This window comes from Microtus oregoni, unplaced genomic scaffold, assembly GCF_018167655.1.
Source record: "Microtus oregoni isolate MIOR12 unplaced genomic scaffold, Mior012 000024F_ref0000369, whole genome shotgun sequence".
NCBI classification, from domain to species: domain Eukaryota; kingdom Metazoa; phylum Chordata; class Mammalia; order Rodentia; family Cricetidae; genus Microtus; species Microtus oregoni.
Window position 1 is genome coordinate 18510756 of NW_024543083.1, and position 26391 is coordinate 18537146.

A 26391-nucleotide genomic window follows, 5' to 3' on the forward strand; every position below is an offset into this window, starting at 1 on the left:
AAGATCTGGGGACTGAGACAGACACGGTACCGGCAGAGGAACGAAGTAGAGATGCTCAGTTGTAGCAGACTCCCATCAGCCTCTGCTCAAGAGCAGACAAGCACAGTCCTACACACCAGGAAAAGGAACCCAGATCTCTTCCTGGTGGTGATGTCACAGGTCCTGGACATTCTACGTATCCAGGAGATCAAGCCTCCTCCTTCTGCTGGAGGGACTATGGCAGCGAACAGAAGAGCGAGGACCTTCTTATCTGTCTTCTTGCTGTGCTGCTGGCAAGACGTGCAGCCCTGGCCGAACAGAGAGTTTTCAGGTAGAGTCCCCAGGAGACAGGCAGATAGAAAACCATAGGCATGAACGGGCAGGTAATGGTTTACGTCTCTGCTGCTGTTGAAAGGGTCCCTTCTGAACTCCAGGTGTTGAATTGATGACAAAGCTGAGCTCTCCCTGGTAACTCTCCCTAGTGACCTCATTAAGGTCTCTGTCCGAAAAGTCTTAGGAGCACTTGTGTGGTTTGCCCGGCCACTGCCTGCCATGAACTTGTAGCCGTGGATCATTGTTCTGGAGTCTGGTATTGGCAAAAAAGAGAGAAAAAAAACACACACACACACACATACACAACACATTTTCATTATCAATTCCTCTGTTGTCAGGAACATAAGTTGGGTCTATAACTTGGCTATTGTGAACTGTGTTGCAATAAACATCGGTGTTTAAACAGCTCCATGATGTGCTGATTTGAGGTCCAATGCATAAATACCCAGAACAGGTTCAAGGTGGCTCTTGTTTGAGTTTTTCTAAAGATCCTCCATACTGAGTTCCGTAGCAGGTAGGCTAGCTTCCATTCCATGCACCAACAGTGTGCATGTCACTATGCTTCTGTGATATACCTTGAATTCAGGTGTGGGAAAAACCTTATATTTCCTCTTTCATTCTTGCTTTATTTGTCTGTATTGGATCATTTTCCTAACTGGGGTTGTTTCTGCTTCTAAATGAATCTTAAGATTTTTTTTTCCCAATTTCTGTGAAGAGTGGCATTGGCATTTTAATGGAGATTGCATTGAATCTGTACATTGATTTTGACGGTTGCATTGGTTGCATAAGCTGCTCACTGCTGTGGCAAGACACATGGCAAAAGCATCGTAGCATTTTTATTTTGACAGTTCAAGTGTAGCCCACTGTGGCAGGAGCACCGGGGTGGCAGAACATGCAGAGGACGGCCTGTCACTGCATCACAGTCAGAAAGCAGGGAGCGAAGAGACTGTTCCTTTCCATTCAGTCCAGGACTGAACCCCACCATATGATGCCACCCACACCCAGGCTGGGTCTCCTCCCTCAATGAGCCTCATCTAGACAATCCTCACAACCGTTCCCAGGGGTTAACCTACCAAGACAATCCTACAGGCTTGGCCACAGGCAGTCACCGAGATGATCCTAGAACCTGTCAAGTTGGCAATATTAATTCTCACAGCTCCACCTCCCTTCATCATTACATCCAAACACATTACTTTTTAAGCCATAACCACCCACTTCTTATATCTCATAAGAAGTGGGCATCTCATAATAAAAAATACACTTAGTCCCCTATTGTAAGGAGGCTGTTTGTTTTGTTCCCGGCTGCTGAGCCCCAAAATAACCACACAGAAACTGTATTATTTAAATGACTGCTTAGCCAATTACTTAAGCGTATTGCTAGCTAGCTCTTCTATCTAGAATTAACCCATCTCCATTATTTTATATTTTACTACAAGGTTGTGGCCTACCAGCAAAGTTTTGGCGCCTCTGTTTCCTACGGCTCTGTGGCTTCTCTCTCACTCCACCTCCTTCTCCCAACATTCAGTTTAGTTCCCCCCCCACCCCCACCTAAGTTCTAACCTATCAAGAGGCCAAGGCAGTTTCTCTATTAACCAATGGTATTCACAGCATACAGAGGAGAATCTCACATCATCACCTCTTTTCTGTTTAAATAAAAAGCAAGGTTTTAACTCTAACATCGTCCTTGAACAGCTCCAACACTGAAAGTCTGAATTCCAAGTCCCATTTTTGATCTATAAAATAAAAAACAAGTGACATGTTTCCAACAAATAATAGCACACAAGAAACATTCCCATTCTAAAAGGGAAAACTAAGACATAGCAAGGAGGGCCCATACCAAAGCAAGACCAAAACCCAGTAAAGCAAACAAACCCAGCAGCTCTGCATCTGGAAGCAATACCTAAGATGCATCCTGTTTTTTAATCCAAACTGCTAAGCTGTGTCTTTCAATCGGAGAGTGGAGACCATTAACACTCAGTCATTGCTGGGAGGTGTAATGGCTACCAGTGACTGTCAACCTGCTAGGATCTGGAGTCACCCAGGAGACAAGGTCCTGGGTGGTCACTGAGAGCACAGGCTGATTTCTTTTTTTTTTTTTTTTGGTTTTTCGAGACAGGGTTTCTCTGTGGTTTTGGAGACTGTCCTGGAACTAGCTCTTGTAGACCAGGCTGGCCTCGAACTCACAGAGATCCACCTGCCTCTGCCTCCCGAGTGCTGGGATTAAAGGCGTGCGCCACCACCGCCTGGCAGCACAGGCTGATTTCTGAGGCTCTCTGTTCTATGCTGTGGCTCTGGTCGCTTGTACTGGGAAGGGAGAGATCCCCAGATTCCAGCAACCCCTCTAGCCAACAGACTTCACTCCCAGTATTTTTTCTTTGTCCTTTACTTATGATGGTTTAACTGAATTGGGGGTAGACAGCTCTATCTTGGTAAGTCTATTTAGGGCTCTAAACGCAATTCTGCCAGTCTGTCCATGTTTTCACCAGGACTTTGTGGGGCAGGAGAATCTGTTATTTTACTACTGAATGGGTTTTTGGTCACTGACTTTGTACCTCTTTTTGCCCATCTATTTGGATTATAGGTTCATTCCATGTTTTAAGGGTTGACTTTGCTTTTAGAGTATTTTGGTTTTTGTGGTGGTTTAACTAAGAATGATGGCTCCTATGGGCCCATACATTTAAATGCTTAGTCATGAGGGAGTGGCACTGTTTTAGAAGAGTTACTGAGCCCTAGAGTGGGTGTGGCCTTGTCAGAGGAAGTGTGTCACAAGGGGAGGTCTTTGAGGCTTTAAAAGCCCAAGCCACGCACGCCTTTAATCCCAGCACTTGGGAGGCAGAGGCAGGCGGATCTCTGTGAGTTCGAGACCAGCCTGGTCTACAAGAGCTAGTTCCAGGACAGGCTCCAAAACCACAGAGAAACCCTGTCTCGAAAAACCAAAAAAAAAAAAAAAAAAACCCAAGCCAGGCCGATCAGGATGTAGCTCTCAGCTACTCCTCCAGCACCATGTCTGTCATGCCTGCCACCATGCTCCCTGCCATGATGATAATCGACTAAGCCTCTGAAACTAGAAACTAGCACCCAGTTACATACTTCCTTTTGTAAGGGTTGTCTTAGTCCTGGTGTGTCTTCACATTTTTGTTTGTTTATTAAGACAGGGTCTTACTATGTAGCCCTGACTGGCCTGAAGCTTTCTATGAAGACCAGGCTGGCCACTAACATACAGATATCAGCTACCTCTGCCTCCCAAGTGCTGGAATCAACTGCAAGAGTCACTACACCTAGTTTTAATATTGATTGTATGTTGTTTATTCTGCCTTTTTTCCTTATTACTTTCAGAGTGTGGTTACATACCAGCCGTGGCTTCCAGCCCCAGGCAGTCTCTTTTTTACTTGATCTAATGTGTCTGTGAGGTTTTCTACCATGTTCTTGTACAGGTTACTGGGTGTTTCTTTTCCAAGAGTCCAGTTGTCTGTTTTTCAGAATCTCCATCTCCTTACTGAAATACTGTTTTGTCCAGTGTTATTTTCTGTGATTTGCTCAGCTATTTATGTTGGCCTCTTTGAATTCATAGATCATTTTAGAAACCATCCTTTGTCATGTTATCATTCAGGTATGTTCAGAGTTGGTCACGGAGCTGGAGAGTCTTACACTTAGGGGAGTCATGGTACCCTGTGTTCTCGAGGACTTGTGCTTCTCTGTTGACATTTGTGCACCCGCTGGGATGGGTATTTGTTCCACTGTGGTGCATAGGCCTTCTTGGGGAGCAGTCTGGTTTTTTACCAATATTTTTTAATCTCTGAACATTCCATACATACTTACAGGGTAAATGGACCATATTCACCTACCATCACTTCCTTGCAACTACACAGAGTGGCCCCATGCAGAACTCCAAGTCCAATTGGTGTTGCTCATATACACATGCCCGACTGGGCATGAGTCATCTCCTAGCGGCCACATCCTCAAGAGAGTAACTCTCCCTCCCTCAGCAGGCACCACCACTGGGCCTCAGGACTACTCCTATTCAAGCTGGAATATTGATTAGTTTAATCCTGTGCAGGTCACCAAGGTGACCCTGTGCTTGACATATTTTGGATCTTGACCTACTGTGAGCCTTTCCCTTGTACCTCCAGCTGACCACTTGTATCTGGTCTCACTCCGACATGGCCTCTTTGGCTGTGATGAGCGGGTTTTGATAGGGTAATATTTCCTCTTGGTCCGTCTCACAGGAGCACCGTCCTCTCGTGGTTCAGGAAGGATGATGCAGCTGGAGCATGATTTCTAATTGGTGTCAATAATAAAAACCTGGAGTCAGACATCAGGGGTGAAAGCTGAAAGAACAGAGAAGCAGAGAAGCCAGCCATTAGCTCTTACCTCTACGAAATTCTCAGACTGAATGGGGTATCCTGTCTCTACAAGTCCTCAGATTTGAATTCCTTGAGCTCCTGTCTCTTCCCGCCTTGTATTCATTCCTCTCTCTGCCCAGCCACATCTCTTCCTGTCTCCACCTCCTTAGTGTTGGGATTAAAGGTGTGTGACTCCCGGGTACTGGGATTAAAGGTGTGAGCCACTGCTACCTGGCTCTTTGAGACTGGATCAATCTAGTGTAACCCAGGATGGCCTTGAACTCACAGAGATCCACCTGCCTCTGCCTCCAGAGGGCTGGTATTAAAGGTGTGCACCACCACTGCCTGGCCTCTATGGCTAACTAGTGGCTTAGCTCTGCACTCTGATCCTCAGGCAAGCTTCATCTGTTCCAGCATAAAGTTTCACCGCAGCCAGCAGCTGAAGATGTGGGATGTGCCACCTGTGGTGGTTACTCCTCTGGACTCCTGCAGTGTGTGAGCTCACAGGATATGAGATCTGTCTACAGGGAGGTCTTTGTGCTGATAACCCCTCCTCTGCTATGATGTGAATGGTAGAAGTGGACTGTCCGCCCTCCTAACACATACTTGGGTTATGCGTAGTGGGGCTTTTATTTCCCCTATTCTTTAAGTTAAAGAACCCACCAATGTATTAGTATGTCTGGCTTCCCTCTTTCTTGAAGAAACATAGTCTGGTCATTTATATAGCAAACTGGTATATAGTAGTGGGTGTCAGAAGGATCCAGAATAAGTACAGGATGCTGGTCCTCACGAGTGTGTCTGCCAGCTTCACTTATCTACTCCTGTGCACAACTCTTGCCTGTGCGAGACTTTCTCAACTGGTGTTTGTTAAGGGATTTGCTCTCAATGCTATCCGGTCATTTTCTCCTGGTCAAAATTGGGATGGCATTCACTGCCCTCTCTAGCTTGAAACTGCATTGAACCCCTGGGTGACCCTCACGGTCTCCATTGGTTGTAGAATGGTAGAATGGTTACCACAAGGTCTAGGCTGGGGCAGCACGTACCTTTAATTCTGCACTTCAGAGACCAAGACAGGCAGATCTCCAAGTTTAAGACCAACCTGGTTTACAAAGCAAGACCAGGGCAGCCAGAGTTTTGTAGAGACCTTGCATAAAAAGGAAAATAAATAAATAAATAGTAAATCTCACAAAGAGATCTAGTCATAACCATGTATGACTCTCAAGGTCTCCCCAGCCTGAGACCTGGCCATAGCCCTGCATGACCCCCAAGGTCGTCTTCAGCTTGAGGAACCAGTGAAAGGAGAAGTTCTCCATTGTCTTGGAGTAACACAGGTCCCCTCACCCACCCTGGGTGCTCCGCTGCTTGCCAGGAGAAGAGCTGTGACTGCAAGTGTGTGTGGTTTCCTCGGGGAAGGGTGCTACCCACTGAGAAGGCTGGCAGTGCTAGCAGTGATGTGAGTCTTGTGACGGAGAAGGGCTCTGGCTTGCGTTCACTCAACTGCCTGGAGTAAACTCAACCTGACAGTGAGCTTCATGAAGCCAGTGCTGATGTGGGCAGTGCTGAGACATTTGAGAGTATCTGACTTGTGGGGGTGTGTGCTGTCTGGAAGCTGCGAGTCTCAGGAGGAGGTGACAACAGGAAAAGCACGGTGGAGCAGCTACACTTGACAATGCACGTTAACAGGCATGGACAACATGAGCATACATACCACGCATGTGCGCACGGCTGACTTGCACAATGCTTCCATTGTGATTACGGGACAGACACGAGATGAAAAGAATATTTTTAACAAAGTGCTGGTGCTGCGCAGCTGTACCCATTCGTAATGATCCATTAATGTCTCATGCGGAGAGAACTGTACTGTTTGTTTGGTTTACCGAGGTCAGCACACTGGGAAGCAATTGTCATCACCGGCACAGACCTCCTTACATATTTCCCATTGTTCTGAGCCGTGCAGATGAGCACTTTGGGATGCAGATTGTCCATCATTAAAGCCTTTGAGAACAGCTTTGTCATTGGTTTAGCTGCAACTTCAGTTCTCCCAGACAGCTCTGCGCCTCAGAAAGGGAAGGGACGGTGGCCCTGTTTGCCATCTTTGGAGTCCCAGGACCTGGGAGCTGGAAGAAGAGGCCAACCCTGAGCTCAAACTAAGGGATGTATCAGATGAAGAGACAGCACAGACCCCGAGATAAACAGAGGTCACGTCTGAAGGAGGAAGTGTGTGCTGGACGCTGCAGAGGGGAAACTGGTCCTCAGAATTCCCACAGTGCCCAGATAGAGCCAGACCCTGTACGCCCTCCTCCTGCCCATCAGGAAGCAGACATCACAGATAAGACAGCCCTGGGCCCTGGAGACAACTGCCATCCAGAACTCTTCAGTTCACTAACCAGGGACTCCACTTCTTCCCAGCAGACAGACCCCGTGGAGGGCTCTGCTCACACAAGAGGAAGGAGGTGACCAGCCTCTGGCCCTCCCCTCCTCCTGAGAACCTCAGGTAGTACAAGAGACCATGCATGGTCACCTAGGGCTCAGAGAAAAACACTTGTGAGGTGTTTTCTCATCACTGGACAAAACGACATGGAAAGTCTTAGTCAGAGGCGGGGCAAGGGCTGCTTCTCCGTGTGCCAAGCTGGGCTTTGGGGTGCTCAGATGGGATCCCAGGATGGAGTTCCCCAGCCTGGTGGCCACTCAGATAGTATCACCAGCCATGCAGGAGGCAAAGCACTGCCTCCTACAACAGAGCACAGGACCCCCTTCCTTCTTTGTCCCTGTGATAGAGCTGAGTTGTCCCTGGGTGTGGACACTGTCTTACCATTCACGAGGACCACTCTAGTGACCAAGAGAGAGGTTCTAATGGGGCACTTGGGGAAATCATGGGTTCCAGCCACACAGCTGCCCCATGGGTAATGTCTTTCCCATCTTCCATGTGAGAAAATCCAGAAGGGCTTCCCTCAGCACACACGGGAAAGGGCAGTCCTCTACACAAGGTCCTTCCCCTAGACGGCTGTGGCCGTCCCTCACAACGACCCCATCACAGGGAAGTGGGTGGAAAGATCAGTAAGTGCTGTAAACTATAGGTTGTCTTTTTTATTTCCCTTATCAGGTTTAAGGGCTAGACAACTGCTAAGTTTTAAAGCTCTGGATGACGATATAGCTACAGTGTTCGGTAAGGACTCCCCAGGGGAACACCAGGTCCCATGGTGAGGGAGGGCGGGCCCTCACCAAAGCATGTCCCGGACAACCTGGTGTCAGTTACAGGCACTGGAGGAACCGATTTGGTTTAAGGTCAGAACCCCATTCTTCTGGCCTGCGGCGTTAATGCTGAAGCCTCTCTAAGTGGCGTCCAGGGAGTGGTAGTCCGTCAGCTGTGGACTCGTTTCAAACACCCTGCACCACGGCCTGCCCAGGCCTTCCACATCAGAATCCACATTTAGACAGAGACACTGATGCAATGTGTGTGCAGCTGAGAGGTCTGAGGACGGGGACAGCCCTCAGCCTCAGTCCCCAAGGAGGTGGTGCGGACATGGCCTTTACTCAGGGTTTCAGCCTCTACGGCCTTGTCTGAACATGGTACCTCAGGGTTTCCTGCAGCTCTCGGAAGGGGCTCGGAGCGCAGCAGGGTGAGGACCATTGGTGTGACCCATACTGTCCTTCAGAGGCAGCTGTAGCACGATCCACCTGGTGCGGCAGTTCGGCATGTAGACCATGCCAAATGACTGACGTGGTCAGTCTTCAGAACGGTCTACAAAGTCCAGCGTGCACTTCTCACCCAGGCTAATTCTGTCTGCACTAGCCACACTCCCTGCTGTGTCCGCGTGCTCATGTCGGTCCTGTGAACTGTGCTCACCGCCCCAAATCACCCCTCCCCCCATTTTACACTTGATAAAGTGAGGCCCGGAGAAGCTGTCTGAGCAGAGTTGTGACTTTCGGCTTAACACTCTGGGGCACCGTGGGAAAGGGGTAGTCTCCTGGGCATCTGTCTGCCAGCGGACACCTCTCAAGGGCGTCAGGAGTAGATTAAGGGAAGACAGGATGTGGCTATGAAGCTACTCTCAGAGCCAAGCCTCATCAGGAAGGTTCTGGCTTGAATGAAGACACTACCAGGTGACAGGGTTCTTCCCAGGGGGGACCCCTTCCAGGAAGGTCAGCTCTGGGCTGGGGACTCATCATGGCCTCCCCTAGTGATGGATTGATCACACGAATGAGTGAGCGAATGGCCCCAGCTCACCTATGCTGCCCTGTCTACCGTCCTAGGCTACCCTTTGTCACATATAGGAGACCTGGTTCCCACCCAGCCGGGGGCCTCAGCTTCTGACTCCAACATGAATGGGTCACATAAAGCTTCAGACAGCTTCTCTGCACTCTCCCGGGTCAGAGGCCATGATGCTGCAAAGACGGGCTATTTCCAGCTCCCACTATGATCCCCACACCATGCTGGATGCGGCTGGCCTCATAAAAGGCATGAGATTTTACAACCCATTTTACAGAAGGTTCAGTGGAAGCTAGAGACACAAAGAAACTCATCCTTGTTCCTATCTGAGTGAGAAAGGAGCCAGAGTTGGTTGGATACAAAGTCCAGGACACATGTAAGAGACTTCTTGGAAAGGCAGTGAAAGGAGACTGACTGGTGTGGGGGCAAATGTCTTTAATCCTCTGCGCTCGGGAGGCGGAGGCAGACGGATCTCTGAGAGCAAGGCCAGCCTGGTATCCAGAGTGAGTTCCAGGCCATCCAAAGTCACACCACACAAAGGAAAGGCTGGACCTGTGCAGGCAAGGATGCTGTTCTGTCAGCACTTGAGGGCAGTCAGGACAGAATGAAGTGAAACCACGAGCAGGGACCGGGCTAGGCGTGGGCACTGTCTTTGAAGAGTGTATTAGATTTCTCTCACGATGACAAAATGCCAGAAATAAACACCTACAAGGATAAAGATATATTTGGGGTTGGCTTTGGAGTTTCTAGTCCTTGTTTGGTTGGCTCTGTTTCTTTGAGCAACTGGTCACACATCCACACAAGTGTGTGGTAATTAAAAACAAACAAACAAACAAAAACAAAACCATTTACGTCATGGCCAAGGACCTAAAGAAGGAAGGGGACCAGGGCTCCACCACCTCCCTTGTAGATAGCCCCAATGACCTAAAGACCTCCCTCTAGTCTGTGCCTGAAGGAGGTTGTTCCATCATCCCAACAATGCCACTAAGAAATCAAGCCTTGGAAGACAAGGGCATTGAGGGACCTTCACCATCTGGATTACAGGGATGCTCAGGGGATACTCAGACCATCTCAAGTTTTCTGAATTCAGGAAGGCGGGAGTATGGACAGCCTCCCCAGATAAATTCTCCAGAGTAAAGCCACTGTCCATAAGTTCCTTGCATTTTCTAGTGCGGGGCTGACAGGTGGCCTTTTTCACTTCTGTGAAGAAGTTCAATTCTTCCCAGAACATCTGCCCTGCATCATTGGCTCTATAACATGTTCTCGTGTGCTTTTCCCAAGATGAAATTCTAGTCCGGGAGATTTTGGATCCAGGGAAAACATCGTATTTTGAAAATCAAAGCCCACCGAAAGTCTTTGAACAAAAAACAACGAAGGACAAAAGCAAGTATATTCTTTTCACCCTCACAACTTCGATTACTGTTAGACCATGGTGTCGAACATAGGCCCTATTTCATGAGCACTCACTAGATCCAACCGTATTTGGGCAGGAACAGTGGACACATGAGAGAAGCTGTGGCCCAAACCACTGTTATGTTGCTCCTGAGATGGAGGGAGTCACCGCCAAGGCAGAGGCAGCTTGCTTCACTCTGGGGAGATCTCTGGGTCACATCCATGCATGTTCTTAGACCGTGGACGTGAATAGGGTTCGGGTGCTATAGGAGCACAGGCTTAGATGAGCCAGACCAGTAGCTTAGCGCATCCCAACACCTTGTGCTCACTGATGGCTTCTGAGGGAAGCTGTTACACCGTGGGGTCAAAGCAGTCAAGGTCCAACATAGGACACACCCAAGGCCAAGGGGAGCAGGGGAGAAAGACAAAGCAGAGCTCCACATTGTGAGACTGGGCAAGCAGATGGGGCATCACGGGGCATGAAAGAAGGATCAGACAGTGGCAAGGAGAGGCTCTGGGGAAAAGCACTCAGAGGTGGGAGGGCTCAACACTTCCTGGGAGGTTTTAGTTCAGAAATAACTAGGTCCTAAGGGTTTGTTCACCCCATAGCTGCCTAGTCCCAAAACACCAGGCCCAAGGTGGTTGGATGACACCTGACTATCTAAAGACTAACTTTCCAACACACCGTTCAGCTAGAACTGGGACACTATGCCACCCTTCCAGCTCAATATTGTAAAATAGGGCTCAGGCCAAAATTGTTCACAAGCACGTAATGGGAAAACGCTCCCCTGGTTTATTTGTTTGTCTTTTTTTCCTATATTCTTCATCAAAGAAGTCTGGGTGAAAGAATCCAGCACTCCTAGGAAATACGAGAAGCAGTCATCTACTGAGACCATAGATACCCTTTCCTTTGATGGTAAATATAACCCCACAAACCCCTTCCTGGGCTCAGAACCTAACTGGGGAGTTCCAGCCAGACGCAGAAGGATGCTTCTGCTTGGGTGAGAGCAGAAATTCCTCTGCTGGGGTTGGTGGCTGTTGGACCTGGTTACGTAGGGTTCTTACTGTGTCCCGAGGTGTCTAGTTCTGCACTGAGGTTCAGCATCCACTGCTCCCTAGTCCTGCCCTAGGCCTGCCCCTGCAGAACCTAGACCAGGCTGGCCCAGAGGAAACGTCTTCTTGTGAGTGGGCAGTTACCAGGAAAGAACACAAGCTGAGTCTTCTCCCAGACTTCCAACTGAATCACTTCTCTCTGAAGGGTAACAGAGCAGACAGAATGCCCCTGCTGGGGTGGGGGACAGGAATTGGAAAAAAAAAGGCCTGCCTCCATCAGATCTGAGTCTGCTACCTGGCTCCCAAAGGAGGCACGGGTCTTTGCTGGAAAGAATAGACATGAGGAAGGATGTGTAGCACAGGATGCTCATGTACATTGCTGAGTAATCCCATGAAGGACCCGATAGCAGCTTCAGGTACAGGGAAGGGAATGTATTAATCCATTAATATGTCAGTGCAATATGGGCATGGGGACCTGCATCTCAATCCTTCATGGCTTCTCCAGCTGCTGAAGTTTGGGGTGAGTCAAGATTATGGCTTCGTGGCATAAGGAAGAGCACAGACCTATTTAAAATGATTGTTCTAACATCCCAGAGTTTGTCCCTCTCATGAGTCTAATGTCATTAGCTGATGGTTCTAGATTAATAGGCAAGGATTCTTCTGGTAGCTGCCTACAGTCAGAGAGAGTTCAGGTGAATGCATAGTGGCAGGCAAAAGTAGACTGAGAGATAGAGAACAGACTCATGGGTAAGGAAATCTGAGGTTAGAACAGGGGAGGGAGAGGAGACCCTGAGGTAGCATCAGGGCCCTAGAGCTGGCTACGCCCCTGGGAACAGTATATGTTGGTTCACTGGAGGTCAACAAACATCCCAAACCAGTCCAGTATGTTGTTTGCACTACTGCCCAGGTGTAAGGACTGACCTGTGGCCACCACATGGAGTCTTCCCTCCTCAAGCAGTCTCTAAGCAGCTGGGACCAACAGGAGACTTACTCTGGCCCCCGGGCACACAGCAGCCATTAGTACAAATGAATCCCTCACTGCAATTGCTTGACTCCCAGCAACTACGCCAAGACAAGCCTCTCCAGGGACTGAGTGAAAATGTTCATGAGTTATGACTTCATGGCAGAGAGGGTGAGGACTGGGATGGAAGAGACCTGGAGATCACCAGAGACTAGTGTGAGACCCTGGTAATAAGAAGACATCCAGAAAAAGAAGCCAACAAGAGCAGGAAGGAGGGCCTTTGGGCTGCCTGGTGTTCCCTATGCAGAACTGAGCTAACTAGTCAGCATTCAGGAAGGGAGTCCTAGGAGTTAGCAGCAGCAGTGTGGACAGAGCCCTCAGGTCTCTGGACACCCTGGCCAGACTCCCTGCCATGTATCTGCTGACGGTGACGAGGGTGAGGCCGATCTTGGAGATAGAAGGCAGGGAGAGATCGCCATTTGTTGCTCCCATGTTCTTGTCTAAGACAGAGAAAGAATTCAAATAGACAAAATATGAACTGGAAGAAGGTTTTATTAGCAAACATGGTGCCGGAGAAACAGCTCAGCCATTGAAGCATTTGCTGCTCTTGCAGAGGCTCCGAGTTTGGTTCCCAGCACCCACGTCCAAACATCTCAGAAGTGGAGATCGAACGCCTTCTCCTGGACACCACAGACACCTGCATACGGATGACTCACAGAGTCACACACACACACACACACACACACACACACACACACGTAAAAGCTTTTTAAACAAATCTTCAAAACAAACACACACATTTAGGAGTGATGCCTAGTTTCGTACAGGCTCTGTGCTCAATCTGGGGGGTGGGACACAGGGTGACACAGTTTGTTTCTGACCTGGAGAGCTCACAAGAACTGCTTTGGGGCTGTATCTTGTCAGGGTGTACGTCTTTCAAAACAAGGCTCATGGCTATGAATCCCACATCTTGATTTTTGCTCCTCTTCTGATCTCTGGTCAGTCCCTACTACAGGTCTCTAGGGCCAGGCAACTCCTTCCCATGGTCACATCACAGACTGCCAGCAAAGTCCAAGTCTAGGCCCCAGGGAACTAGAGCAGACGTGGGAATCGGTGTGAAAAGGCAAAGCGCAGAGGGCCAGCTCCTGCCTCAGCACACAGGTTCTCTGCTGGAGGCCCTCCTGGGGGAAGGAGAGTTCCAGGAAAAGACTCATCCAGATGAGTGGGCAAGACTGTGAGCACTACTGGACCTGGAGGCTGCCCTGACAGTAAGCCAAGCCCACCCGCTGTCTGGGTACCTTTACTTGGATGGAGAACTCGTGGCCTCCTATTGTCTGAGAGATATCAAAGCTGCAGGCCTGCCCAGCTCTGCCTCGGGTACAGCAGGTGTGCTGTGCTGAATAAAAGCATCCACCCCTCTCCACACATGGTCATGCGTATCAGAAGACGGCTGTACTTGTAGGTCTCTGCAGCAGAGCACCCCCCTCCAGCATTCCCTCATCTCTGCCAGCGATGCTGTGCCCTCTCCCCAAGGCTGAGGCCATGGAGCACAGAGGACTGGTGGTGAGATGCACACCCTTAGCCCTGACATCAACCTCAGCTCTAGCACACTGCTCCGTGTCACCCTGATCTTCACATGGACCTTTCCGGGTGTGCACCACCCAGCCCAGAGTGTTGTGTGGCAACAGCATAGACTAGTGAGTGTGTGCAAGTCTGTTAGAAAAGGCCCGTTTTTCAACCCAACCCCAGCACTGTCCAGTGGAAGTGTTGATGGTTGTGTGCTTGGGGCTGCAAGAAAAGCAGGCAGTGGGAGGTGGGGAACCAGTCCTGTGTCTGGCTGCTGCAGGGGTACGTGGGTGGCACAGGGCTAGGGAGGATGCACACCTGTAGCATCTCAGCAAGCAACAGCGGGCCAAAGGAAAGTAGAGGCATGTGGGCTGTAGGCTAACATGACCCTCAGTGTCTCCCAGGTCCAGGACAGGCAGTGTGTCTCTCTCTGTGAAAGGCCGGAGAAGCTCCCGGAGCTCTCTTATCAGAGATGAGGCCTTGCAGCAGTGGAGACAGCAGCAAGGACGCTGAAGGAAATAAGGTGGCCTCCACTACAGGTTACAGTGGCTAATGTAAACAAAGATGCTTGTTTGCCAAGTGCTATGATGGAGACTAGAGGTCTGTGCCTGGTTGCCCGTGAGAAGGGGGCTGCTGTATGGTCATGTGCATGTAGGCGTCACCTAGGGAACAAGAATGGGGGGGGGGGAGGGAATCCCAGGACAGGCTAAAAAGGGAGAGAAAGGCACTTAAAATAGCATCCATTGTGACACTATTTTAAGCTTATGAAAGTGTCACAAAGAGCTTGCAAAACCATTCCCAGCCCTTCAAGGTCAGTGGCTGGGAATGGGTGGGGACATTTACTCCTGCAAAGCTCTTAAATAACCATGAACATTGGCTACAACAGAAATAAATGAGCAATTGCTGCCGGACAATTGTCTGTACCCTGTCAATTGTATTTTAATAAAATGCTGATTGGCCAGTAGCCAGGCAGGAAGTAGAGGTGGGGCAACCAGAACAGGAGAATTCTGGGAAGGGAAAAAGTCAGTCTGAAGTCATCACCAGACACAGAGCAAGCCTCACCAAAAAAGGTACCAAGCCACTTAGCTAACACCAAGAATTATGGGCTAATATAAGTTATAAGAGTTAATAAGATGCCTGAGCTAATAGGCCAATCAGTTTATATTTAATGTAGGCCACTGTATGTTTATTTGGGACTGAATGATTGTGGGACGGGGCAGGACAGAAACCTTGGTCAACAAGCAATGATAAACTCTCAGGTCTTGTTCACTGTGCAGTGCCCAAAAGAGCTTATTCTAGAACCAAATACGAGAGACTACAGCCCAGGAACATAGGTCCAGCTCACCCCCAATCCCATCCATGTTCAGATGAGGCCAACTCACTAAGTTCTTATAGTAATAGGATAAGGAAGTTATATATCAAGACACTGTTATGGAAACCAGGTAGGCAGTTACAGACAAGCAAGAAGTCTCTGGTGCAGGTCTCGACACTCTCTGAGGACACCCTTAGCTTTGGGATCAGTGAAGCTATGGGTCTGCTTGTACACTCCAGAAGGTTTGACCTAATAGCCGCAAAGACGACAGCCAGACACTGCGGAGGACAAAGGACCGCCCATATAGACTACCATCAGACTTGTGGCCTTCTAACCACACCACCATCCCTGCTGGTCTCTCGGTCAGTCTGCCTTGCAGAGGGTTTGTGCAAGGCAGGGCGTCTTCCTGGGAACTCAGTGCCTATGCACACAGCACATACAAACATCAGCACCCCTCTGCTGTGTCCAGAGCAGAGCCCATAAGGACTCCACCAGTCCACTGCCTCAGTGTCCCCAACATGGCTGCTTTCTCTTCCACTGTGTCTTTGATGACCTCAAAGAACACTGGCCAGTGCCTCTGTGGACTGGCTTTCAGTTTGGGTTTATGAGAATTTTTCTGCCTCTAGGAATTGAAAACATTTCATCTGGCTGTCCAGCTTTATTTGTTTATGGAGAATGACTACGACTATTTGAAATTTCTTGTTTCTTCATGAATTTGGACTGAGTAGGTGCTCCTGGTGGCCACAGGGCAGTAGGCTACACACGTGTACACACCACATATGCTCACTCTGTTGTGAGACCCAGGGGCCTGATTTCAAAAAGTTTGCAGATAAACACTAATTGTGGAATCTATTCATTGTCCCTACTGTCTCCACAGATGAAGAGAAACAATCACTTTTTCAGATGAAAAGCCTCGAGACTCTGGAGAAAATCATCAACACTATCCGAAGAGCTATTGGTAAGCAGGAGTTACGGCAGCGTCATTTGGCGAGTCCTTCACTAGACAAGGAGAGAGCCAGTAAGACCGCAGGTTGCAGTGCTTGCTGCCAAACCTGCAACCTGACGTCCATCCCTGGGACCCACATGCTGAAAGGGATAACTGAATACTCAAGCTGTGTACACGCTCGCTCTTTGTCTCTCTCTGTTTCTCTTTTTCTAACACACACGCACACGCATGCGCGCGCGCGCACACACACACACACACACACACACACACACACACACACACACACACAGAGAGATGTAATTTTTTAAGGAGAAAGTGGGCTGAACACCAGCATGCATGTCTGTCTGTCTGCTTCCTGGCTGTGAGAGCAGTCTGATCAATGCCTCATGCTCCTGCCTCCATGATTTCCAGCCACGGCTGGCCACCTGTTTGCACCTGAAGGACACCTGATGTCACAGATGCCTCCTGAATGCCATGCAGGACAGAGGAGTCAGTGCCACTGATATGAGAGACCGGAAGGGTCTGACACAGGCTGTGGTCACAGTCAGAGGGATAGTTATAATTACTCAAGAAAATCTCTTCCCTGACAGGAACTCATATCAAGAAAAAACGGAAGTTTCAGAAAAGCAGGAGACTCAGACAGCTCCTGGAGAGATTAAGGAAGCCCTAAGGACCAGGACTGGACGAGGGCAAGCCGCTGCCCTGCCTGGGGACAGAACGGAGTGGAGCAGCCACCACCCTGTGTGAAGAGCTGCACCCAATGAGCACCAAATAAAATCAGCATATTTTAATATTAAGTTATCAAAAGCGGCTTTTTTGAGTTATTTATTATAATTTTTATTATTCAAAATGGAAAAGATGACAGAAATTGGAGGGCATAGAGTGGGGTGGTGGGAACCTAGTGCAGTGGAAACTCCAGAGGGGGACCCTAGCGAGGACTCCTAGCAATGGAGGCTCTGGAGCCAGAACTGTCTGTCTTCTGAAACCAGCTGTACTAGCTAGTCTTATGTCACACAAACCTAGTGTCATCTGAAAGGAGGGACCCTCGACTGAGAAAATGCCTCTGTAAGATCCAGCTGTAGGGCATTTTCTTTATTAATGACTGAAAGGGAGGGCCCAGCTCACTGTGAGTGGGGCCACCTCTGGGTCAGTGGTCCTGGGTTCTGTAAGAAAGCAGGCTGCTCTTTTCTGAATGGAAAGGGAGGAGCAGTGGGGACAGGGATGGGGTGCAGGAAGGGGAGGCTGTGGTCAGGATGTATTGTAGGAGAGAAAAATAAAAAGCAAAGCAGGCAGGCAGGGAGGAAGGAAGGAAGGAAGGAAGGAAGGAAAGAAGGAAGGAAGGACCCTTCCATGGCATCTGCATGAGCTCCTGTCTCCAGGTTCCTGCCCTCATTTTCGGTTTCATGAAGTCCCATTATATTAATTGTTTATGTTAGTGCCTGTGCCAACCACACAGTGTTCTGTTCAGAAAGGCTATACTCTTTGATCGGACTCAGTGTATCTGGTTAATGTTGAGGCCTTTTAGTCATCTGGAATTGAGTTGTGTGCAGGGTGATAAGTATGAATTTATTTGGATCTTCTCCATGCAGACATCCGGTTTGGCCAGCAACATTTGTTGAAGATGCTTTTCTCCAGCATGAGTTTCTGACCTATTCATCAAAACACAAGTGTCCACAGGTTTTTAGATTTACACCTGGGTCTTCAATTCCACTAATTTAACACATCTGGTTTTGTGCCTATACCATACTGTTTTTATTACTATACCTTTTAAGCAAAACGTGAAATCTGAAAGTCTAGTAGAATTCTGTGGTAAAACCATCTAGCCCTCAGCTTTGCTTGGTTGAGAAACTTTTAATAATTGTGTTTATTTCACTAGGAGCTACAGGTGTGCTTAAACTGCTTAACTGACCTTGATTTAACTTTGGTAAGTAGTATGTGTCAAGAAAATTATCCATTGCTTTTAAATTTTTCATTTTGGTAGAGTATAGGTTTTTAAAGTTTGTCCTTATGATTCTCTGGATTTCCTCTGGTGTTCTTCCTCCCTTCCTTTTCATTTCTAATTTTGTTAATTTGGACATCTTCTCTCTGCCCTTTAGGGTTTGTCAAGCTCATTAATTTTTGGAAAGAACCAACTGTTGCTTCACTACCCTTTGCATCGTGTTGTTTTTGTTGTTTCTGTTTTGATTTCTGCCTGAGTTGTTTTATTTCTTGCTATCTACGCCCCTGGGTTGTGATTTTTTCATTTTGTTCTAGATAATTCAGGAATTGTGTTAAATTGTTAGTATAAGATCTCTCCAGGCTGGAGAGATGGCTCAGTGGTTAAGAGCACTGCCTGCTTTTCTAAAGGTTCTGAGTTCAATTCCCAGCAACCATATGATGGCTTACAACCATCTGTAATGAGATCTGATGCTCTATTTTGGCCTGCAGGCATGCATGCAGGCAGAACACTGTATACATAATAAATAAATAAATCTTAAAAAAAAAGATCTCTCCATTTTTTTCAATATCCTTGCTATATAACTCTCCAATTTTTTTTTATGTAGGCCCTTAATGCTATGGATTTGCCTCTTAGAACCTCCTTCATTGTGTCCCATGAGTTTCAGTATGTTATGTATACATTTTCATTCAATCCTGGAAAGTCTTTGATTTCCTTCTTAATTTCTGTCTTGACCCATTTTTCATTAAGTAAAGAGTTGTTTGGTTTCTACGAGTTTTTATGCTTTCTATTGTTGATATTGTTGTTGATATGAAGCTTTAATCCATGGTGGTCAGATAGGATACAAATATTTAGATTTTCTTGTATCTGTTGAGACTTGCTTTGTGTTTAAGTATATAGCCAATTTTGGAGAAAATTTCATAAGGAGCTGAGAAGTTATATTTTTCTATGTTTGGTTGAAATGTTCTGTAAATATTTGTTGGGTCCACGTGGTTTATAACTTCAGTTAGCCCACCCCCCCATATTTCTGTTTCATTGTTGCCCTGATGACCTATCTATAGGCAAGAGTGAGGCACTGAAGTTTCCCACTGTCAGTGAGTAGGGGTCAATATCTGATTTAAGCTGCAGGAGTGTTTCTTGTGTTTGAGTCATAGATGTTAAGAATTGAAATATCATCTTGGTGGATTTTTTTGAGTATGCAGTGTCCTTCCCTATTTCTTCTGATGAGTTTTGATTTGAAGTCTTTTTTTCCTCAGGTATTAAAATATAAAATAGCAACACCAGCTTGTTTCTTGGGTCCATTTGATTGGAATACCTTTTTCCAACCCTTTATTATAAGGTGATGTCTATCTTTGATGTTGTCTCTTGGATTTAGCAGAAGGATGGATCCTATTTTTGACTCCATTCTGTTAGTCTTGTATCTTTTTATTGGAAAAAAGACCATTCATGTTGAGAGATATCAATGACCAATGATTTGATTCTTGTTATTATGCTGTTGGTGGTGGTTGTGATAATTTGAATAGGAATGGCCCCTAAAGACTCATGTATTTGAATGGTTGGCCCACAGGGAGTGGCACTTATAGGAGGTGTGGCTTTTTTGGAGTAGGAGTGGCCTTTTTAAATAAGTGTGTCACTGTGGAGGCAGGCCTTAAGGTCTTATATGCTCAAGCTATGCCCAGTGTGGCACAGTCCCCTTGTGCTGCCTGCGGATCAAGATGTAGAACTCTCAGTTTCTTCTCCAGCACCATGTCTGCCTGCATGCAGCCATGTTTCTTTCCATGATGATAATGGACTACACCTCAGAAACTGTAAGCCAGCCCCAATTAAATGTTTTCCTTTATAGATGCCATGATCATGCCATCTATTCAGAGCAATAGAAATCCTAAGACAGTGGTGGTGGTTGGTGATGTTGGTGATGTGTGTGTGTGTGTGTGTGTGTGCGTGCACACACGTGCATGTGTACCCCTTTTGATTTTGCTCATCTGAAATTATTCCTCATGTTTTCTCGGAAGTAGTTAACCTCTTCAGGTTGAAGTTTACCTGCTAGCACCTTTTATGGAGCCAAAGTTGTAGACAGATAATGCTTAAATTTGGTTTTATCATGAAATGTCTTATTTTTCCCATGTATGGTAATTGAAAGTTTTTCTGGGTATAGTAGTCTCAGCTGGCATCTCTGGTCTTTTAGGAGTCTGCAGCACATCTGTCCAGGCCCTTCTGGCATTTAGACTCTCCATTGAGAAGTCAGGTGTAATTCTCATAGGCTGGCCTTTATATATTACTTGGTTCATTTCCCTTGCAGCTTTTAATATTCTTTTTTTTTTTTTTTGGTTTTTCGAGACAGGGTTTCTCTGTGGTTTTGGAGCCTGTCCTGGAACTAGCTCTTGTAGACCAGGCTGGTCTCGAACTCACAGAGATCCGCCTGCCTCTGCCTCTCGAGTGCTGGGATTAAAGGCGTGCGCCACCACCGCCCGGCGCTTTTAATATTCTTTAATCCTCCTTCTTTAGGTTAAGAAAGCATGGGGACCTTGGGGAGGATTGAAGGGGAGGGGAAAGGCAGGAGGGAAGCAGAGAAAAATGTAGAGCTCAATAAAAATCAATTAAAAAAAGAAAACTTTCTTCTATGATTTTGTTGAAAGTATTTTCTGTTCCTTTGACCTGTGTTTTTTTTTTTCTCTCCTTCCTCTACTCCTATTATTTTTAGACTTGGTCTTTTCACACTGTCCCAGACTTCCCGGATGTTTTGTGTCACAAGCTTTTGCGGTTTAACATTTTCTTTGACCTATGTATCCATTTCTTCTATCATGTCTTCAATGACTGAGATGGTCTCTTCCATCTCTTGTGTTCTGTTGGTGAAGGTTGCCTCTGTGGTTCCTGTTTGAGTTCCTAAATTTCTCATTTCCAGATTTCCCTTAATTTGGATTTACTTACTGATTCTATTTCCACTTTCAGATCTTGAATGGTGTTCCTCATTTCTTACCACTGTTCACTTGTGTTTTCAAAGAATTCTTACGAAATAAGAATTTCTATCATATTATATCATAACCTCTATCATATTATAGACTGTTTTAAGGTCTTTTACTTGTACTTCAACTATGCTGCAGTACTTAAGGCCTGCTGTGGTAGGGTTGCTGGGTTCTGGTGAAGACATACTGGTTACCTGGGACTTTTATCTTAGCACCAGGCATCTGGGATTGGGAAGACTGAAATTCTAGGTGTTGATATATGGTTTTATCCTTGTTGGGTGGGTGTTCTGTGGTTTCTGTTCCTCTGTGGTTCTTAGGAGAGTGTGGTTGTGTGTTGCCTGTAGGAAAATCTTCTGGGGTCCTGACAAGTGTGGGCACAGGGGATTCCAGGTAAAATGTATTTCTGGGAATTGAGATCTGAGACTTAGGAAAGGGGATGAACTGGGAGGTGGGGGCTTGCCAGAGAAAGGAAAGCTAGCTGAGTTTTCCACCAAGATCTGCTTAGTCAGTTTCCTGGGAGCAAGGGCAGCAGGTGAGGCCATGACACTGGGGGATTAGACCTGGAGCAGTGGAGAGAGAATAAGCCGGGTGCTGGGATAAACTAACATGTGAGGCGGGGTTAGGAAGGGGGATCTGTGGAACCCACTGGTGAAGCGGGGCAGGGAAAGGGAGGCTGCAGCAGATGCCCTGTTGCAGCGCTGGGGATGAGACTGAGGACTTGGACTTGGAAGAATGAGGGAGAGGTTTAGATTGCAGTCATCATCAAACCTGCTTCCCTGGCAGAGTGCCTGCTGGAGTCGGGGAGGGGTAGGATTACTTTCCCCACCCCCTTTTTTAATGATGTTGTTTATGGCTCCAGCTAAGCAGTCTTTGATGGTCTCATGCCAGAAGGATGTTGTCATGTTTCCTGTTTTGTTTGTGGTTCTTGTTACTGCTGCAAACACTAGTCGCACTCTCTCTCTCTCTCTCCTCCTCCTCCTCCCTCTTTCCTCTCTCTCTCCCCTCCTCCTCCTCCTCTCTCTCCTCTCTCTCCTCCCTCTCTCTCTCTCTCTCTCTCTCTCTCTCTCTCTCTCTCACATTTTGCTCTGTAGCCCACACTGTCCTCAACTTCACAATCCTCCTACTAGCTCAGGCTCTGGAGTCTGGTGTTTCAGGCATATGCCATCAGGTCTGAGCTGCTGATTTCTTCTCAACCTTTTCAAAGGCACTTTACATAGTTGTAAATAACCTATATGTTGAGATGAGGTCTGCTCTAAGTTACTCCACAAGATAAAACTGTTTTGTCAGGCAGTGAGTTGCCCTGAAATCTATTTTATAAGCAAGTTTGTCTCCATTATGATGGAGGATGACCATGAACTTGGATGGACGCAAACACCACCTTCTCTCGAGCACCATCCATACAGTGCATACTAGCAAATGACTTGTTCCTAACCCTGGCACAGTGGTGCATTCCTTTCATCCCAGCACTTGGGAGGCAGAGAAAGTAGGCTCTCTGTGAGTTTAAGGCCAGCTTAGTCTATGCATTGAGTTCTAGGACAACTAGAACTATTTAGGGAGACCCTGTCTCAAACAAATCAATAAATGTCTTATTCCTTAGTGTAGAATGTACCCCAATAGTCATAATTCACATTGATAATTTATAGGTACATGGGTATATTAAAACCAGGCCCAAGAATGTACTGGACATATCAGACCAAGGGAAGAGCACAACTCCTCACTTGTTCTCTATAAAGAGGACAACACCCGTCACTGGTTGGGTGGCACAGTACCACCCTTACCTGTGATCCATCTGATAGCAGGGTGTGCGTCTGAGTGTGTGTGTGTCTGTGTGTGTGTGTGAAAACAAAAAAACAAAGAACCTACAACTGTCCCTGGGGCCTAACTCAGATCAATCTGTGCTATTAATGTGATCCAATGGCCTGCCTTCTGCTGTCCTGTGGTTTACCCATCTGGGCCTGGTCCTCCCCTTTCCCCTCCGTAGCCAGACTCAACTCCACAGCTCAGCTCTCACGTTTATGACCTACTGTGGTCTGACTCACAGCGGCAGCTTCTTCCCTAAAGCTGTCAGAATTTACTAATTCAAGATCTCGAAGCTGTAAAAATCATCTATTGTGTGTGCATGCTTGAGCAGTCTCCTTCCACCATGGGGTCCTCAGGCTCAGTGACGTATGTTTTCGCCTGCTGAGCCATCTCGCAGTCCTCTCTACTCCAGTCTTAAACAGCAGTGTCTATGACATTCCAGTGGCATTTACGAGGAGGAGAGAGCTGAAAGGAGGGGTGGACAGTGTGTCCTGTCACTGCTGTGTCCACTATAGGTTAACAAGCCAATTAGAGATGTCTGGACGGCTGCCAAGCGGCGGCACAGGGGACTTCAACTGAGCTGCGCCCAGGATCATAGGAGTTTGTTTCCTGGTGATCTCCTGGACAGAGACTGTGATGACTCCCCACCCCCCCCCAACCCCCCCCCCCCCCCCCCCCCCGGGGTAGTCTCAAGCACTATCCAGTGACTTGCTCAGCATGTGGATTGGGAAGCTGGAGAGCTATTGGCACAATTAGAAAAGGGTTAATCAGCTGGGTGGTGGTGGCTCATGACTTTAATCCCAGCACTCGGGAGGCAGAGGCAGGCAGATCTCTGTGAGTTCGAGGCCAGCCTGATCTACAAGAGCTAGTTCTCAAAGGAAAAAAAAAAGGAAGAAAGGAGGATTTTATCTGATAGTTACAACAATGTTTGGGCAATAACCTGCAACATTCCAGTTTTCCACAGCCACTGAGGTCCTCATCAGTCAACCAGCCCAGCCTGTAAGGTGGAACAAGTGCTGCCTTTTCTGTAACCTCAACGTGACTTCAACTGTGTCCTGCTCAGTCCACTGAGTCCAGCATTGGATGGCGGTCTACCCACACAGCAAAGGGCTGGCTCACTCCACCCTAACAACTGGGCCTCTAATGGAGGAAATCTGGACTAGGAGCTGCTCCACTTACATATTTCAGTCCACGCCACTTTTAGCAGACATTTGAGCAGAGTGTGCAGTGCAGCCCTCCTTTCAGGTGTGTTCTCCCCGCCGCTCCGGGGATGCATGCTGGGAGAAGAGCTGGAGCAGGGAAAGAACAGTCTTGGATGTCTGGGTCAACACACCGGTTTCTAGTTAGTCCAGTTCTGTAGAGTCACGTGTCTTGGCTAGTCAACTCAAATGCTGTCTTTGTAACACACCAAGCAAGGGTATAGACGGCTCTGTGCTACATGAAACAAACTAAGAAGAAAGGGGCTTGTCTTAGAGTCTGTTGTTGCCATGAAGCACCATGACCAGGGGCTGGAGAGGTGACTCCGAGGTGGGAAGCACGCTGTTCTTCCAGAGGACCCGGGTTCAATTCCCAGCACCCACATGGCAGTTTCCAACTGTCTGTAGCTCCAGTTCCAGGGGATCCGGCACCCTCACATAGGCATACATGTAGGCAAAACACCAGTGAACACAAAACAAAATAAGTAAATTAAAAAAAAAATGACCAAAAGCAACTTGGGAAGGAAAAGATTTATTTCAGCTTCCAACTCTAAAGTCACACTCCGACACTGAGGGAAGTCAGGGTAGGAACTCAATGCAGGAACGTGAAGTCAGGAAACAAAGCAGAGCCATTCCTCCATGGCTTGCTTACCCTGCTTTCTTATAAAACTCAGAACCACCTGCTTAGGGGTGGCACTGTCCCCTGGAGGCTGGACCCGCCCACATCAATCATTAATCAAGAAAACGAATGCCCAACAGACTCGTCTACATCCAAGTGAGGCTCCTCTTCTTTCCTAACTCTAGTTGTGTTGAGATGACAAAAGAAACAAACAAAGCCAACAACAGAAACCAAGCAGTATGAAGGGCCAGTGGAGCAAGACCCCTAGCAGGGGTGACATCCCCAGAGAAATCTACAAATACAGGGATATTCAGCAGAGATGATGTCTCAGGGCCACCAGGCCAAGGACCAGAGGGAAGGTAGTGAGAGGCTCCAGGGATACTCTGGGGCAGACTGAAAACAGAAAGCCCCAGAGACCTCTGCTTTTATACTCAGTCTTCAAGGAAAGAAAGAAACAGCGACAGAGAGTAGGGTGGCAGCATTAGAAAACACCAGTGCTGGAGGTGTCTGTGGACTGTGGCCAACCATCAGTCGGCGAGGGCACTACGGAAAAACCTTCCCGGAGCCTGTCTCATTTCACCTTGGCAGTGACCCTGGCAGTGTCTTCACTGAGTAAGAAAACTAAACCGGAGAGGTTGAGGACCTCTCTCCAGCAAGGCAGACTTCACCATGCACTTCACAGCACACCAGCCCAGCCTTCCCAAGAGAGGGAAAGGCTGACAACAGAGAAATTACTGCTGGTGGGAAGCCCCTGGGACACCTGCCACTGGAGCTGTTGTTTTTCTTTTGCCTCTGTTCCAATTCGGGTGCCTCCCTAGATGCCCCATGATTGCTCAAAGGGATTGCTTTCAAGTTCAGAGTAACCAAGAAGAGCAGTGGAAGAAGGTTCTGTGGTCTCCACTGTCGAGACCACACTGTGACACAAACATGCGCTTGGAGTCTACACTGTGCAGGCAAAGAGTCATGCTGACTCAGTCCTGTGAAGATGGCTAAGATGCTCTTCTCTGTAATGAAGAGTTCCAGCAAATCAAATGCTGCCTGTGCATCTTTTTCTCTTTTAAAGTCAGGGTCTTATGTAGCCCAGGCTAGCCCTGAACTACTGACCAGAGGATGGCCTTGAAGTCCTGTCCCAGGTGCTTCCCTTGGGTGTTTTGTAGAGTAAATGTGATAGTTTCAGTTAAGGGAGAAAGGGACGGATCACCCAGTGGCATCAGGTACAAGGGCTGGTCAGCTAGTGGCCAGGCAACAGCCACTGCCTCTGCTGATGTGCCCTGAGTAGTGAAGAGGCCGTTTGGGTGGCCGGGAAACCCAGCACCCTCCCCAGGCGCTGAAGCACATTTAATAACAGCAGTGATCGCCCTGTGACTTTTCTCTGTGGTGGTGACCTGAGCGAATCAGCTGAGAACATTCTGAGTGTCTGCAAAGCTGTGAAACTGAAGTGCACCTAGGCGTCACCGTCACACCCCTGACACCCCCACCCCCTCCTCCGGCAGCTGCCTCCCAGGATGCTCGCCTACAGCTATCTTGTGGTCCCTCTCCATCCAGTGCCTACTATGGTTTTCAGTGTCTCTGAGTTAAAGGCTTGGTCCCCAAAGTGGAACAGCTACAGGGACAGGAGGACCTAGCAGAAAGGACTCAGGTAGTGGGGTGGGGAGAGTCTCCTGCAAAGGGAACTATGATATGAGACCTGCCTCACAGAATGGGGTTCTACCACACCCGCCTGCCATGAATTGCTGTCTGGCCGGAGAACTAGAGTCCCAGGGCCACCTGATCTGGGATGGA

The 26391-nt window shown here is 47.8% G+C and overlaps 1 protein-coding gene across 1 annotated transcript; it reads left to right on the plus strand.

Moving 5' to 3' along the window:
• Window positions 1–216: 216 nt before the first annotated feature.
• LOC121462385 (sperm acrosome-associated protein 7-like) lies at window positions 217–16871 on the plus strand. Its single transcript, XM_041673940.1, has 6 exons — window positions 217–310; window positions 7759–7821; window positions 10147–10248; window positions 11090–11173; window positions 16027–16107; window positions 16686–16871. Exons 1-6 carry the CDS (start codon window positions 217–219, stop codon window positions 16763–16765), a joined length of 504 nt encoding a protein of 167 aa, XP_041529874.1. The 3' UTR covers window positions 16766–16871.
• Window positions 16872–26391: the final 9520 nt, after the last annotated feature.